The sequence below is a fragment of the Pseudophryne corroboree genome, chromosome 1, assembly GCF_028390025.1.
Source record: "Pseudophryne corroboree isolate aPseCor3 chromosome 1, aPseCor3.hap2, whole genome shotgun sequence".
Taxonomy (NCBI): Eukaryota; Metazoa; Chordata; class Amphibia; order Anura; family Myobatrachidae; genus Pseudophryne; species Pseudophryne corroboree.
Genome location: NC_086444.1, coordinates 167,606,521 through 167,620,660, shown reverse-complemented (window position 1 = coordinate 167,620,660; position 14,140 = coordinate 167,606,521). Strand labels below are relative to the sequence as shown.

Sequence of the window (14,140 nt, the reverse complement as noted above, 5' to 3'; positions counted from 1 at the left end):
TTAATATTTTTTAAATGTTTATTGCAGGCAGTGTTCATTTTTTTATTTTGTTAAGCATGAAAGAAAGAGTCTCTATGCAAAATAAGGCTATGACTTTATTTCGGTTTCCACGATATCAAAACCCTTGTGTGCCTTTTTATGATGGGACTTTCCCCAACCACTCTCCACACGGCTGAAGCGGAGCGGAATGCCGTTTCAAACAGAATCAAATCTAGTTATTAGTGTTTTACTCAGCATTTGGGTCAGGCTGGGATTTAGAGCAATTAGTATGGCTCGGAGGTTTTTGTTAGTGGTGGTGGGTGTGGAGTTGGTTTAGTTTTTCCATACCCTATGTGAAATGTTGACTCGAGGCCTTATGACTTTATTTAAAAATTAGACTGTTTTTGCAGCAGTACATAGGATTCCACAGGGAACATCTGGGGTGTAGTGGGTTGTAAATGACAGACAGCTAAACTGAAAAGCATACCACCTTTCACCAACATTATTTTTATTATACATTGAGTAGCTGGTACTGTGCCTCGGTACACAGCTGGATCAGCAGGGCGAACACGGGGTATGAGGTGGTGGTGGGGAGTCAGGCAGGTGGAGTGTAATACAGTCAGTGACGTGCGGTGAGGTGATTTCCTGTCATACTAACGTTTGTGCCAGAGTTTTGGCTGTATAAAGTATAGGAAAAATACAAAAAATATGTTTGAAATATGTTATTTGCATTATTCTAATAATTTTTATAGCCAAAACTCTGGAGTAAAAAGTCTGTGGCAGGGGAGGCAGTGCCTCACCTGCCTTACTTTTACACTCATCTCTGATTAAAACGAACCAAATTTCCAGGAGTTTATACTACTGCACCTGTGTATAATGCCCAGATTTACTCTTTGGCTCATATATTGCATGGAAATCTGTCTCTGGTGATAGCCAGTGGCTCCTGAGCCATTTAGCTCACCGCACGTCCCTGAATACAGTGTATACTGTGTGACAGTCTCTCACCTTCCATACAGTAAGCCTGTTACATACTTTGCCTTAAAATAGTATATTTTCAGCATTGTTATATTCTGCTTCTCTGTGTACATCAGCATGGGTTCTGGTCAGGATACCGGCAGTCAAAATCCCGACGCCAAAATCCCGACACAGCTCAGAATTTCAGCGTCTGCATCCCGACTGGGATCGGGTTCCTGATTGAGACACTGCCGGACCGCCAGAGAGGTAAGCCGCTGTGGTGATAGATTAGGTATAGGATCCCAACCCCATCAGCACACATCACATTATTCTAGGTACTTTCATTTGTGTATTTTTGGTTGCTTATTTTTTCTTTTGACTATAGATTTATATTAATGTTGTTTTCTTTCTATATTTCTTTCTTTTATCAAGGTCCGATTGAATTTGAGGAATGCAACACGGCCATTGCAGTAGAAGGTGGGTTCTTGTACTTTGTGCCTGGGATTTGTTTCCCTGTAATGGAGTAGACTAGCATACAATATTGTTTCATATGCAATCTGCCTAATATAGTTTTTATTTTTTGCAGGGGTAAAGCAGAAGAAAAGGAAGACATTTGGTCTTCCAACAATTATCAAGAAGGAGAAGGATACAGAATCTGTGTAAGTCATTGTGTAGCTATTTAGATGTGTAACATTAGTAAGTCCATTGTAACTGGTTTTTGATCTGTGCAAAATAGTGTACGATATATGCAGGTCCCTCAGGCCAGGTACCTACTGGTATAAATACAATGTCACTTTAAGCATCTGTGTAAGCCATTGTTTCCCAACCTCAGCCCTCAAGACACACTAACAGTCCAGGTTATAGTGATATAAACGATTGGGGACAGATCTTGAAATAAAAATAACTTGACGTACTAATTAAGTCACCTGTGTTCAAGTGTGATATCCTTAAAACCCGTACTGTGAGTGGGGAATTCAGTTAGCTCTAATTTACCAGGTGTAAAAAAGGGTGGTAACCCCAGAACTTTAATGCCTAGGGCTATTTAATTAGAGCCATAGTATCCAGGAAAAGTTCCCAGACCTACATGGTGGCGGCTCCCAAAAACAGGCTATTTATCATGGATTTCTTTTTGTACCTCAGTCTAAAAAAAAAACCCAAATCCTCGTTAACTGCAGTCTGCGGGCTGCCTCCAAGGCTAAATGAATAGCCCCGCTACTTCAATTAGCCCACAGTAAATTGCTTCAGCTAATTAAATTTCCCTCTCAGTTTGCCTGGTTGGGAACACCTATTGCAAGCGAATGCCACCCGTTTGATGTGCAGTTGTTTACTTGTTCTTTTAGTGTCTTTCGAGAGATCAGGTGAGGCATACAGAATGCTTGTACAGTGTCATCATAGGTTGGCATGGGGTTATTTTATTCAGACACCAAGTCATACATTACACTAGCCTTAGTAATTCTTATCAGAACTTGTGTGAACCAAATTTCTTGGTACACAAAGGGGTATATGCAATTGCGGTCGAATTCCCGAAATTGTCGAATTTCGGGTATTTTTCGCCAAAAAAAAATAATTCGTCAATGCAATTCAGTGCTTTCCGTCAAAAAAACGGACTTTCAAAATTCAACTTTTTGAAATTCGACTTTTTGCAAATTCGACTTTTCTGCAATGATACAAGTGCTGCAATTCGACAAAAGCATGTTCAATTCAAGTTTGGAAATTCGACAGCAGTGCTTTTAGACAGCAAATTCGTCATTTTCAATCTGCCACACTTTGGAGGGTGAAACCAATAAAAAAAATTTAAAACATGTTTTTTTTGTGTTTTTTTTTTCGTGGTAATATCAGATCTATTTATATTAGAAGGGATTAGGTACTTGGTTTGTCTTTTTGGGAGGCACAAGTATTATTTATATATTTTTTAAAATAATATATATATTTTTTTATTATTTTTTTTTTTTATAGATGGAATGGTGAAATCCCTGAAAAAAATGGCGTGGGGTCCCCCCTCCAAAGCATAACCAGCCTCGGGCTCTTCGAGCTGGTCCTGGTTCTAAAAATGCGGGGAAAAAATTGACAGGGGATCCCCCGTATTTTTAAAACCAGCACCGGGCTCTGCGCCTGGTGCTGGTGCAAAAAATACGGGGGACAAAACGAGTAGGGGTCCCCCGTATTTTTTACACCAGCATCGGGCTCCACTAGCTGGACAGATAATGCCACAGCCGGGGGTCACTTTTATACAGCGCCCTGCGGCCGTGGCATTAAATATCCAACTAGTTACCCCTGGCCGGGGTACCCTGGGGGAGTGGGGACCCCTTCAATCAAGGGGTCCCCCCCCCCCCAGCCACCCAAGGGCCAGGGGTGAAGCCCGAGGCTGTCCCCCCCCCATCCAAGGGCTGCGGATGGGAGGCTGATAGCCTTGGTAAAATGTCAAGAATATTGTTTTTTTCCAGAAGAACTACAAGTCCCAGCAAGCCTCCCCCGCAAGCTGGTACTTGGAGAACCACAAGTACCAGCATGCGGGAGAAAAACGGGCCCGCTGGTACCTGTAGTTCTACTGGGAAAAAAAATACCCAAATAAAAACAGGACACACACACCGTGACAGTAAAACTTTATTTCATACGTCGACACACACATACTTACCTATGTTCACACGCCGACATCGGTCCTCTTCTCCAAGTAGAATCCACGGATACCTGAAAAGAAAAGATCAATATACTCACCTCAGCCAGGGTCCAGAGATAAATCCACGTACTTGTTAAAAAAAACAAACCGGACACCCGTACCATGCCGGACTGAAAGGGGTCCCATGCTTACACATGGGACCCCTTACCCCGAATGCAGAGAGACCTCTCAGAGTGACAGCTGTCACAGAAAGGTCTCTAAAGCCAATCAGGAAGCGCAACTTCGTTGCGCTCACCTGATTGGCTGTGCGCTGTCTGAACTCAGACAGCGCATCGCACAGCTCCGTCCATTACTTTCAATGGTGGGAACTTAGCGGCTAGCGGTGAGGTCACCCGCCGGTCAGCGGCTGACCGCGTGTAACCCCCGCAGACGGCAAAGTTCTCACCATTGAAAGTAATGGAGAGGCTTTGCGATGCGCTGTCTGACAGCTCAGACAGCGCACAGCCAATCAGGTGAGCGCCACGGAAGTAGCGCTTCCTGATTGGCTGAAGGGACTTCAGTGACAGGAGTCACGTGGTGTCCCGGCATTCGGGGAAAGGGGTCTGATGTGAAAGCATGGGACCCCTTTCAGTCCGGTGGTACGAGTGTTCGGTTTTTTTTTGAACAAGTACGTGGATGTATCTCTGGACGTGGATGTACCTCTGGACGCTGGAAGGTGAGTATAATTTTTTTCACAGGTACCCTCGGATCGTCGGAGACCGTGGCAGTCGGCGTGTCAACATAGGTAAGTATGTGTGTGTCGGCAGTGTGTAATAAAGTTTTACTGTCACTGTGTCTGTGTACTGTTTTTATTTGGGTATTTTTTTTCCAGTAGAACTACAGGTACCAGCGGGCCCGTTTTTCTCCTGCATGCTGGTACTTGTGGTTCTCCAAGTACCAGCTTGCGGGGGAGGCTTGCTGGGACTTGTAGTACTGCTGGAAAAAACAATATTATTGTCATTTTTCTCAAGGCTATCAGCCTCCCATCCGCAGCCATTGGATGGGGGGGACAGCCTCGGGCTTCACCCCTGGCCCTTGGGTGGCTGGGGGGGGACCCCTTGATTGAAGGGGTCCCCACTCCCCCAGGGTACCCCGGCCAGGGGTGACTAGTTGGATATTTAATGACACGGCCGCAGGGCACTGTATAAAAGTGACCCCCGGCTGTGGCATTATCTGTCCAGCTAGTGGAGCCCGATGCTGGTGTAAAAAATACGGGGGACCCCTACTCTTTTTGTCCCCCGTATTTTTTGCACCAGCACCAGGCGCAGAGCCCGGTGCTGGTTTTAAAAATACGGGGGATCCCTGCCCAATTTCCCCCCCGCATTTTTAGAACCAGGACCAGCTCGAAGAGCCTGAGGCTGGTTATGCTTTGAAGGGGGGACCCCACGCCATTTTTTTTACGGGTTTTTCCCGTTTTTTCAAATCGCGGCAAAGTCCGGCAAATCGGCCGTTTTTCGCCCGCGGGACTGTCGAATCCGTTTTTCATTGAATATGGTGAATTCCGGCAGCCACCTGCCGGAATTCACCTGTCGAATTGTGTCGAATTAAAAAACGGCGATAATTTGCCGCGATTCGCCGTGAATTGCATATATCCCAAAGTATCTTACTACTGATTTATGGGAGTTTGAGAAATATTTTGTGTTGTGATTGAGTATTTTATATATATATATATATATATATATATATATATATATATATATATATTTTTTTTTTTTTTTTTTGTTTTTTTTGTTCCCCTACTCAGATAATGACACATATATATGTATATTATATATCTATATAATATATCTATGTATACACATAATATATATGTCATTATCTCAGTAGCATATGCAAAAATGTTGGATTTTGGATATTGGATACTCAACCTATGTATGTATGTATATACTGTATGTATGTGTATATATATTTATATATACCACAGTACATATCATTGACACCATCCATATTTTCTTCTTACAGGGAGAATGCTGATGCTAGTTCTGGTGTAAGTGCTTCTTTGAATTGATTTTCTTTCCAGCACACTGCTTCATATGTATATCACGGTCACCAGCACCATTCGTGCATATGTAATTGGTGGAAATTGAAGCTATTGCACATGATCAGATAACCTGCTCCTATGCACACCCAGCCCAGTTAGATGCATGTAAAGTGGGGTCATCCGCCGTCCAGCAGTAGGGAATAGCATGAAAAATGTTAGCTCATGAGACTAAAGAAAATCTAGTTCAGATTCTGAAGACATTTTTTATATTGAATATATTTTTGTACAGTTAGGTAATTTGTCCTCAGCCAAGCTTACTTTTAATCACATGGTTTAAAGGAAGCTGCAGCTAAAATACACGTCACACCTTTGTAAAAATTACACACATATAGTTAATATTCACATTCACAAATGTTTATGCCGTTAGTCAGCAGATGGCTACAGGCAATTTTTCATTGTTCAAAATAAATGACCTTAAATAAGGAAATAGTGATGTAGACTGTAGGACCAGGTGGGGGAGGGGGATGCTCTGGGACAGTTTCATTAGAATTGAATGCACATAATAAATCGTGTGATCCTGTGGTGTAGTGGCTTTTTGGCTCTAGGTCAGGCTTACTGCAATATTATCCATTTATGTGTATGTATTAGAGGCTGGAGATGGTTTATGCAAGAGATGTTTTTAGAGTAAAAATAATCCGATTTCTCCCCAAATTCATCAGATTCTGACCAGAATCTCGGCTTTTGTCTAAGCGTTGGTAATGTTTTTGTGGCATCCAGCGGCTCTGCAGCTGCTATAAGATATAAGTCCAGCATGTATTACCAGTGGCTTTCATCACAGTGGTTTCCTACATGGAGCAGATAGGAGGAAGTAGTACATAAACTGCAACGTCTAGTAATAATGTGTCCCATACATCGTTCAGTAACCTGAAAAAAAGGGACTTCTTCGTTAAAGTGTTATTCACATTGTACAGAGTTTTTTTAAATGTGACGTAGCTATTTGAAGACCCTTTATTGCAGTTTGCATGGGGTATTATTCTAAAGTTTGCCCCAAAAAGCAGATTTGAACATGGATACATTTTCAGGTATATTATTTTGATAGATTTAATTGACGACACAATTCTCCACCATTGTCAGCACAGAAGTGATTATGCTTAGAAACTGCAGTGCTTTGGACACTGGAACATTTCTGGTAATAAAATGAAGATGTCCGGTTGTAACTAACCAAAAACAAATTCCCCTAACCATCTTCCTGCTGTAGTTAAAGCTCTTTCATGAACCCACCTTTCAGTGTTATTTTGGCAGGAACATGATAAGATCATCAAACTGAACGGACATCCTGTTTTATTTCTAATAGAAATCTAAAAATAAGTGGTTCTACTAAATTATGTTAAAATAGCATTGGTAATTACCATTGATATCTGATATCAGAATATAAAATGTAAAATGCCTACTTTTCCAGTGGCATTACGCTAAAACGCTTGTGGCAATGCTTGGGAAATTTGTGTTGGCGTGGGGAGGTAACCAGCTTTTGTGTTTGGGGGAATAGACCAATGCAGCAAATGCTTTCACCCACAAGCACAATTACTAATGGTTATAGGGATAATTGGTTCCATTTCTATACCCCTTTTACTAACACTGAAAGTATATCAAGGCGCCTTGGCTTAAGTGTTCTTTGGAAAAATGAAAGCTCTCATTTACTGCAGACACTGGATTCTGTTCCAGTATTAAACACATGCCCTTATTTATCAATAAGTGATACATTTCACTGTGAGTGATAAATTGCAACCAGCGAATCAGCTCCTAACTTCTATGTCACAGGCTGGGTTTGAAAAATGACAGGAACAGATTGGCTGGTGCAATTTATCACTCACCGTGAAATCTTTTACTCATTGATAAATAAGGGCATGTGTTTAATGCCTTTAATGCATCATAAAGTTATACTTGCCTTATATTACCATCAGTCCCAACTCTCATGCACCCATTAGACCAGTCTTTTTCAACCAGTGTGCCGTGGCACACTAGTGTGCCGCGACCAGTTGCAAGGTGTGCCGCGGAGCCAGAGCAGCTTCCTGCACCTTCAGAGTGAACTGTTGGCCCGGGCTCTTCTTAGAGGATCAGTCGTGCTCTGGCCGTGACGTATGCCTTGAAGACGCGGCGGTATGATATCATAGGTCACGGCCGCCGCGTCTCACCACCCAGCCAGCCCACCCGCCTGCATAGACATCTTCCGGTTCCTGCCTGCATACACAGCTTTCCTTGCCCACCCACATCCACACCTGCCCGACCGCCCGCTGTTCAGTGTTCACAGCACTCCACTATGAACAATCCCCTCCACTGAGGGACAGGGAGGAGGACAGCTGACCGGTAGTGGCTAATAGTTGTTATTTTTTTTCTCTTGTGGGGAACAATAGGATTTACCGTATGTGGGGAGAATATGGATTTATGGGGGGAACTATGTGAATAATTCATGTGGGGAGCAATGTGATTGTTTTTTTCTGTGTAGGCCAATGTATGTGTGGATTTTTTTTTTACTGCGAGGGCCAATGTGTGTTTTCTGTTTTTTTCTGTTGGGAACTGATGTTGCGCCTTGGCAATTTTAAAATATTGTTCAGTGTGCCGCAAGTAAAAAAGGTTGAAATTCACTGCATTAGACTATAATTTAATGAGACTGCATATGTCACACCGGGTGGTCTTCAGTATGCCGAATGTCGGGATCCCGGCGCACAGTATACCGGCGCCGGGATCCCGACACCCGGCATACCGACAGCTATTCTCCCTCGTGGGGGTCCACGACCCCTATGGAGGGAGAATAATGCGCGCCACCGTGCCCGCAGCGAGCCCGCAAGGGGCTCCTTTGCGCTCGCCACACTGTCGGTATGCCGGCGGTCAGGCTCCCGGCATACCATACTACACCCGTTACACCTCCCCCAGACATTTTATTATCCGAGTACTAGCTACACCCTGCTCTCTGTATTCCAAGGAGCTGTAGTTTAACTCGAAGCCATCACATTACTAATGAAGTGTGGATTCTCCATAGCTGCAAGGTTAAATCAGTGAAGCAGCTCCTAATTTGGGTTGACTTACAATGTTTACTTTCTGACTTGCTTGTTTTGGTGCTTATGGTTAATAATTTATGAGGCACATTGAACTGGAAGCATGTCATTCAGTGAGTATTGAGTGTTGTTCAAATGTGTGTTGTTTAAATCCGGCTTTCCGTGCCATCCTGTATTTGTGACACAGCTCCTGTAACAACATCTATTAGGTTGTGTATATAGCTAAGGTCTGGTTCAAATGAATATCTTTTCAATCGATCTATTTCCATCATATTGCCAGTTCTGGAGAGATGTGCACAGGCAGGTGATGCCACAGTCTGCAGTAAGGATTAGCCTAGATATTGAAGCTGTTTTGTACAGGCCACTAAAATTGCTGTAGCTTTTTCCACTTGCCTTGTCACTGGATGCAGGAATGGATTCTCAAATAGATACACAGGATTCATTTAGTTTAAAGTCTAATAAATTATGGTTTTAAGGACTTTTGTGCACTGTTATTACAGTATCTCCCCCACACGCACACACGCCCACACACTCTCTTTAAAGTATGGTGTAAACCCAAATTATGCATCGACCTCCCATTCAAACAAAAAAAAAAATGTGTGGGTTGCGGCGATTTGTCACAGGGTCTGTGTCCATCTGGTCTATGCGCGTGCACTGGCTGCAATGCGCGTGCGCGACCCTTCTTCTTGTGACCCGCAAGATGATTGACAGCAGCGGATGTTCGGGGACGGTGACGTTTTACGGGTGTGGCGGGCTGTACTGGGGCCTGCCGGAAGCGTTTTCGGGGCGACTGAGTGACATCACACACAGCCACTCCGATATATAAAATATTTTAAAAAACCACTTAAGTGAATTTGGCCTTTTTAATGTGTAGTTTATATAGATAAGACTACATCTTGGCTTTGACCAAAAATCATCATTGGGTTTTTGTTTATTTTACAGAATCTCCCTGCTGTTGATGAGGAGGGATACAGTATAAAGCCAGAAGAAAACCGGAATTATATCCTTTACTAGATTATGCATGGGACACTAATTTCATATTAGTGCTCGTGGTTTCAGAATGAGACTTCTAATAAGCTTATATGGATGAGATATTTGCATATCCACATACTTTGGCAATGTACAGTAGTCTGTTTGGAACCCTGGTGATGAATTCACCCAGAACCAGAAACACAGTGAAAGACTTGGGGACTATAGGGAGTTTAGTTCACATGTGTAAAAGCTTTTTAATTGCATAGATATTGGGATAAGAGAATACTATTTTGTTTACAGTTCAGTGGCTAAACTATTTAAATGTGCTGGTATATCAGATTTGTTTTTCATGGTAAGAGTTTGGTTAATGCTGGAACTATAGATGCAGTCCTCAAAGAAAGCTAATGGTTTCCCAAATAATTTAGGATTTCTCTTGTTAATAAAGTTCTTAGTAGTCTGAACCATAGACAAACACAGGGAGGGTTTCCAGTTTCCAGGAACCCTTCTTCTCCGCAGCGGTCACTACATGCAGTATAAAGGGTGGAATGGAGCTGCTACATATGCCCAGTGGCAGCAGATTTGCCTACCAAGTCTGCTGTGTGTGTACAGTATGTGTGCCTGTGGATCTGAATGCTCAATCATTGCACCAGAGAAAGAAGGTGGTAAGTGGTTTACCTAGGTCATTGGGCCTGCATGTGTCTGAAGTACTGCATTACATAAACTGCACTTTATTTTGTGCAGACTATAGCTTGTTACATGCTAATTACGCTCTAAAATCTAATTTTTGGAAACCCCCTTCAGAAATCCTGCATTTGGCCTAGTGAACGATGTTGGATTTCTATTGTCAGTGGGAGAGAAGCAAATGTCTAATGTCATCACCTGATACTTAAATGATTTCTATAGATTGATTAGAAGTTGGCGATTGTAAGTCACAGTTACTCTCTGAGAATATTAACAAGTGTGTGCCTTACTGCATAGTTTTCTGTCCTCTTCCGCTTAGGTACATAGCTCAAGTGTTAATATGTAAACTACATTGCAATATTAATTTCTTTAACTGTTGGACACATATTGAAGAAAATAATGTTGGCTCCTCAAGTGATTCTGAAGATGAGGGACCCAAGAAATTCCATGTGGAGATCAAACCTGTGCCACCAAATAATGGATCTCTTCACAATATTGCATCTCTGGATGAACTACGAGTGTCCATTGGGAATATCTCCTTGTCTCCAGCACCGTCTGTGAGTAATTCTATATTTATACAGTACTGTACTAACTCTTATTAGAGCACGATACTGAATGTGACACAAGAATAAAGCTTTCCTTTGGTATCCCATAGCAAAATTGGGAATGGGCTCCAAGGTTTCTAGGTAGGTGCCCTCTCCTCGCTATTCCATGAGTAGTCGGTTGCTTGCATCCTGTCCCCCCCCCGTAACTGCTGTGTGATGCACTACACTTACTGCTGAGAGGGGAACAGGACATCAGAGTTGCCTTCTGATCAGAACCCTAGAATGCATCACACACACACACACACACACTCTCACACACACACACACACACACACACACACACACACACACACACACACACACACCTGGTGTTCTGGTACAGCATCAGTGGTCACATGACAGGGAGCTCATTAAACTCCCTGTTAACCACAAACACCACACTGCTTTGCTCCAAGTGCTCAGAAGAGATGGCGGAGGGTCACAAAGCCTGGAGGCGTATGGGTGACGGATTGATTGGACCCATCCGCTGCCAGGTACTATAGCACCTGCTATCCTGGTATGTGTGTCACTGCTTTCAACCCAGTTCCATAGTGCAAGATACCACATCAATATATACCAATCAGAAGGCACAATGTAATAACTTCTTTCTTACCGTTAATCCAGATAAATATATCACTGTATATAGAAAAGAGTCTGATATTTAATATAGTGCAAGGCAAACCAAAATCTCCTCAGTTATCAGCTATTTTTTGCTTTTGTTGTTCAAGTGTTTTGCACGCTGGCGGCCACTAGATGGTGCTCTACAAAGCAATTCAAGTGTCGCTCTGTTCGGGCACGTGCAGCCGCTGGCGCTTACATTACTGTTATGATCTGTCATTTTTACTGGCTGAAAACTAGTATATGTATATAATTTAATATATTATTTTTAGTAAATATAATTAGGTTTTCATAATCTGAGGGGGTAGTCAGTTGCAAAGTTAACAACATTTATTTCTGACACCTAACCCTGGGGCAGATGTATTAAACCTGGAGAAGTGATAAAGCAGTGATAAGTGCAAGGTGATAACACACCAGCCAGTCAGCTCCTAACTGTCAATGTGCATATTGGAGCTGATTGCCTAGTACTAAATCACCTTCCACTTATCACTGCTTTATCACTGCTTAATACATCTGCCCCCCCTGTTATTATGTTGCTCTATAATTCCTGAACTCGTCAGCCACTGACATCCATATATTTTGATAATGATTAAATTCTAGTAAATATGTCATTTTCTTTTTTCTTTTTTTTCTTTTTTTTGTCCCCTCTTCTTATCTTTAAAACAGAGGCAAAGTCCGGTGAGTATAGTAAATGGCTTACAGTACAGTAGTTATACTATGAATAATTAATGCATAAAGCAAGCGCTGTGTTTCTGTAGATATACATGTATATACAATTACATCAGGCGTTCAGGTCACAAGGTAAACCCGCCTTATTTATTATAACCAGTTATTTATGTAGCGCACACATATTCCGCAGCGCTGTACAGAGAATATTTGGCCATTCACATCAAGTCCCTGCCCCAGTGGAGCTTACAATCTATATTCCCTACCACACACACAAACACACACACGCATACACGCTAGGGTTAATTTTGTTGGGAGCCAATTAACCTACCAGTATAATTTTGGATTGTGGGAGGAAACCGGAGTACCTGGAAGAAACCCATGCAAGTACGGGGAGAATATACAAACTCCACACAGTTAGGGCCATGGTGGGAATCGAACCCATGACCTCAGTGCTGTGAGGCAGTAATGCTAACCATTACACCATCCGTACTGCCAATGTGCCCAAATTGCCGTAGGGCTTTGCTACAGTTTTCATGCAGAGTAATGTGTGTGATACTGTGCAATCAGAAATAAATAATGCCTGTTATTAGAGGTATCATGATTAAGTATGCTCTTTATTGCTATATACACCCATACAGTTGATGCTTTTTGAAAAGAGATTATGATTTCTAAATATTGACTGCATTGGTTTTATAAGCTATAGTGGGGAATGGCATCTGATACAAGGTTGTGAAAGTGATGATTTGTCTGTGATTTTTCTGCAGGATTTGTGTATCACAGCTGATGTGCCCTTTCACCTACTGACAGCTGAGTTTACTTTATGGACTGGGAATTTAGCCCATCCAGACAGAAGTGGTGACACTATATGCCTGATGCAGAGCTGGACACAGTAATGCATATATAAACCTGCAGATAGGGCCAGTTGCCTGCAGGTGGTCACCAGTAGCCTGTGCTCTAACGTTACACCAGACATATGACATCAACTTTCACTCCTGTCACAACCATCTATTGCTTGCCAAATATGCATTCACTTTTAGGCTTCAGGAAAACGTAAAAACATCTCTAATATAACTCTCATGTACGAAAAATATATAGCTAAACATTGTCAAAAGACATACACAAAGCAATATATACACAAGCAGTGACGCAGTGTTTGCTAGTGCTGGTGAGCGATGGCATCTTTTCCTGTACCTGCCCCTGCATACGGCTTTTTTAGGCATGAGCAGGTCTGTGCAGCATTGTATCTATAGTAGTTTGCCCCTTCCCTCGCCAAGCGCATGTGTGCTCAAGTGCCAGAAGTGTGCTAAGCTGCTTTACATTTTATGTTACGCTAACCAACGCAGTCATCGCCTTATATCACCTTCTATGTAACATAATCTAAACTTCTCATATGACAGCAATAATCACTAAATTAGTTGGATTCTTTTTTTTAACGCTAGTGATCCTCTTTATTAATTTGTCCCATGATTCTCTATATGCTGTTTACTTTTACCCCAACAGCTTACATTACAATGCAGTGTTTGTAAGATAGGGGTGGTGGTTCACCTTTTAGGAAGTATGCTGATATTTTCTTACACCCTGTATTGCTAAATACATTTTGTGTTTCATCTCTAGGCACAAATGTCCAGGAATGCATCAAGTAAGTTAGTTGTATTCAACTGTTTTATGCATGTTTTTATATTTTTCTCTTGTATTGTATTGGTATAAACTACCTGTTTTTTATTTTCTTTTTGATGCTTAGGTGAAGAGATGACAAAACTGAAAATGGGCGGATCGACAGAGTAAGTTCTTTCCAAGCCCTCCTGCTACTGGAGATATGTACTACCATATAGGATACTGAAGTGGTGTGTGTGTGTGTGTGTGTGTAGAAAGTTGTGGACTCTAACCCATTGTGTAGTAGAATTGTAAAGCCAGTTCAGCTCTATGTATAGTGCAAAGGATGTGTCCCGAAAAGCTTGTAATGTTATATTCCTATATATAATAAGATTTTACT

At 42.1% G+C, this 14,140-nt stretch overlaps 1 protein-coding gene across 1 annotated transcript in view; it reads left to right on the top strand.

Moving 5' to 3' along the window:
- Window positions 1-14,140, top strand: part of FCHO2 (FCH and mu domain containing endocytic adaptor 2) — a 418,994-nt gene that overhangs the window by 313,271 nt on the left and 91,583 nt on the right. Inside the window, exons 8-15 of the mRNA XM_063963877.1 lie at window positions 1,366-1,410; window positions 1,520-1,592; window positions 5,552-5,576; window positions 9,566-9,627; window positions 10,665-10,833; window positions 12,145-12,156; window positions 13,762-13,786; window positions 13,889-13,928. Coding sequence (XP_063819947.1) covers window positions 1,366-1,410; window positions 1,520-1,592; window positions 5,552-5,576; window positions 9,566-9,627; window positions 10,665-10,833; window positions 12,145-12,156; window positions 13,762-13,786; window positions 13,889-13,928 — 451 coding nt within the window. The remainder of the gene's footprint in view (window positions 1-1,365; window positions 1,411-1,519; window positions 1,593-5,551; window positions 5,577-9,565; window positions 9,628-10,664; window positions 10,834-12,144; window positions 12,157-13,761; window positions 13,787-13,888; window positions 13,929-14,140) is intronic.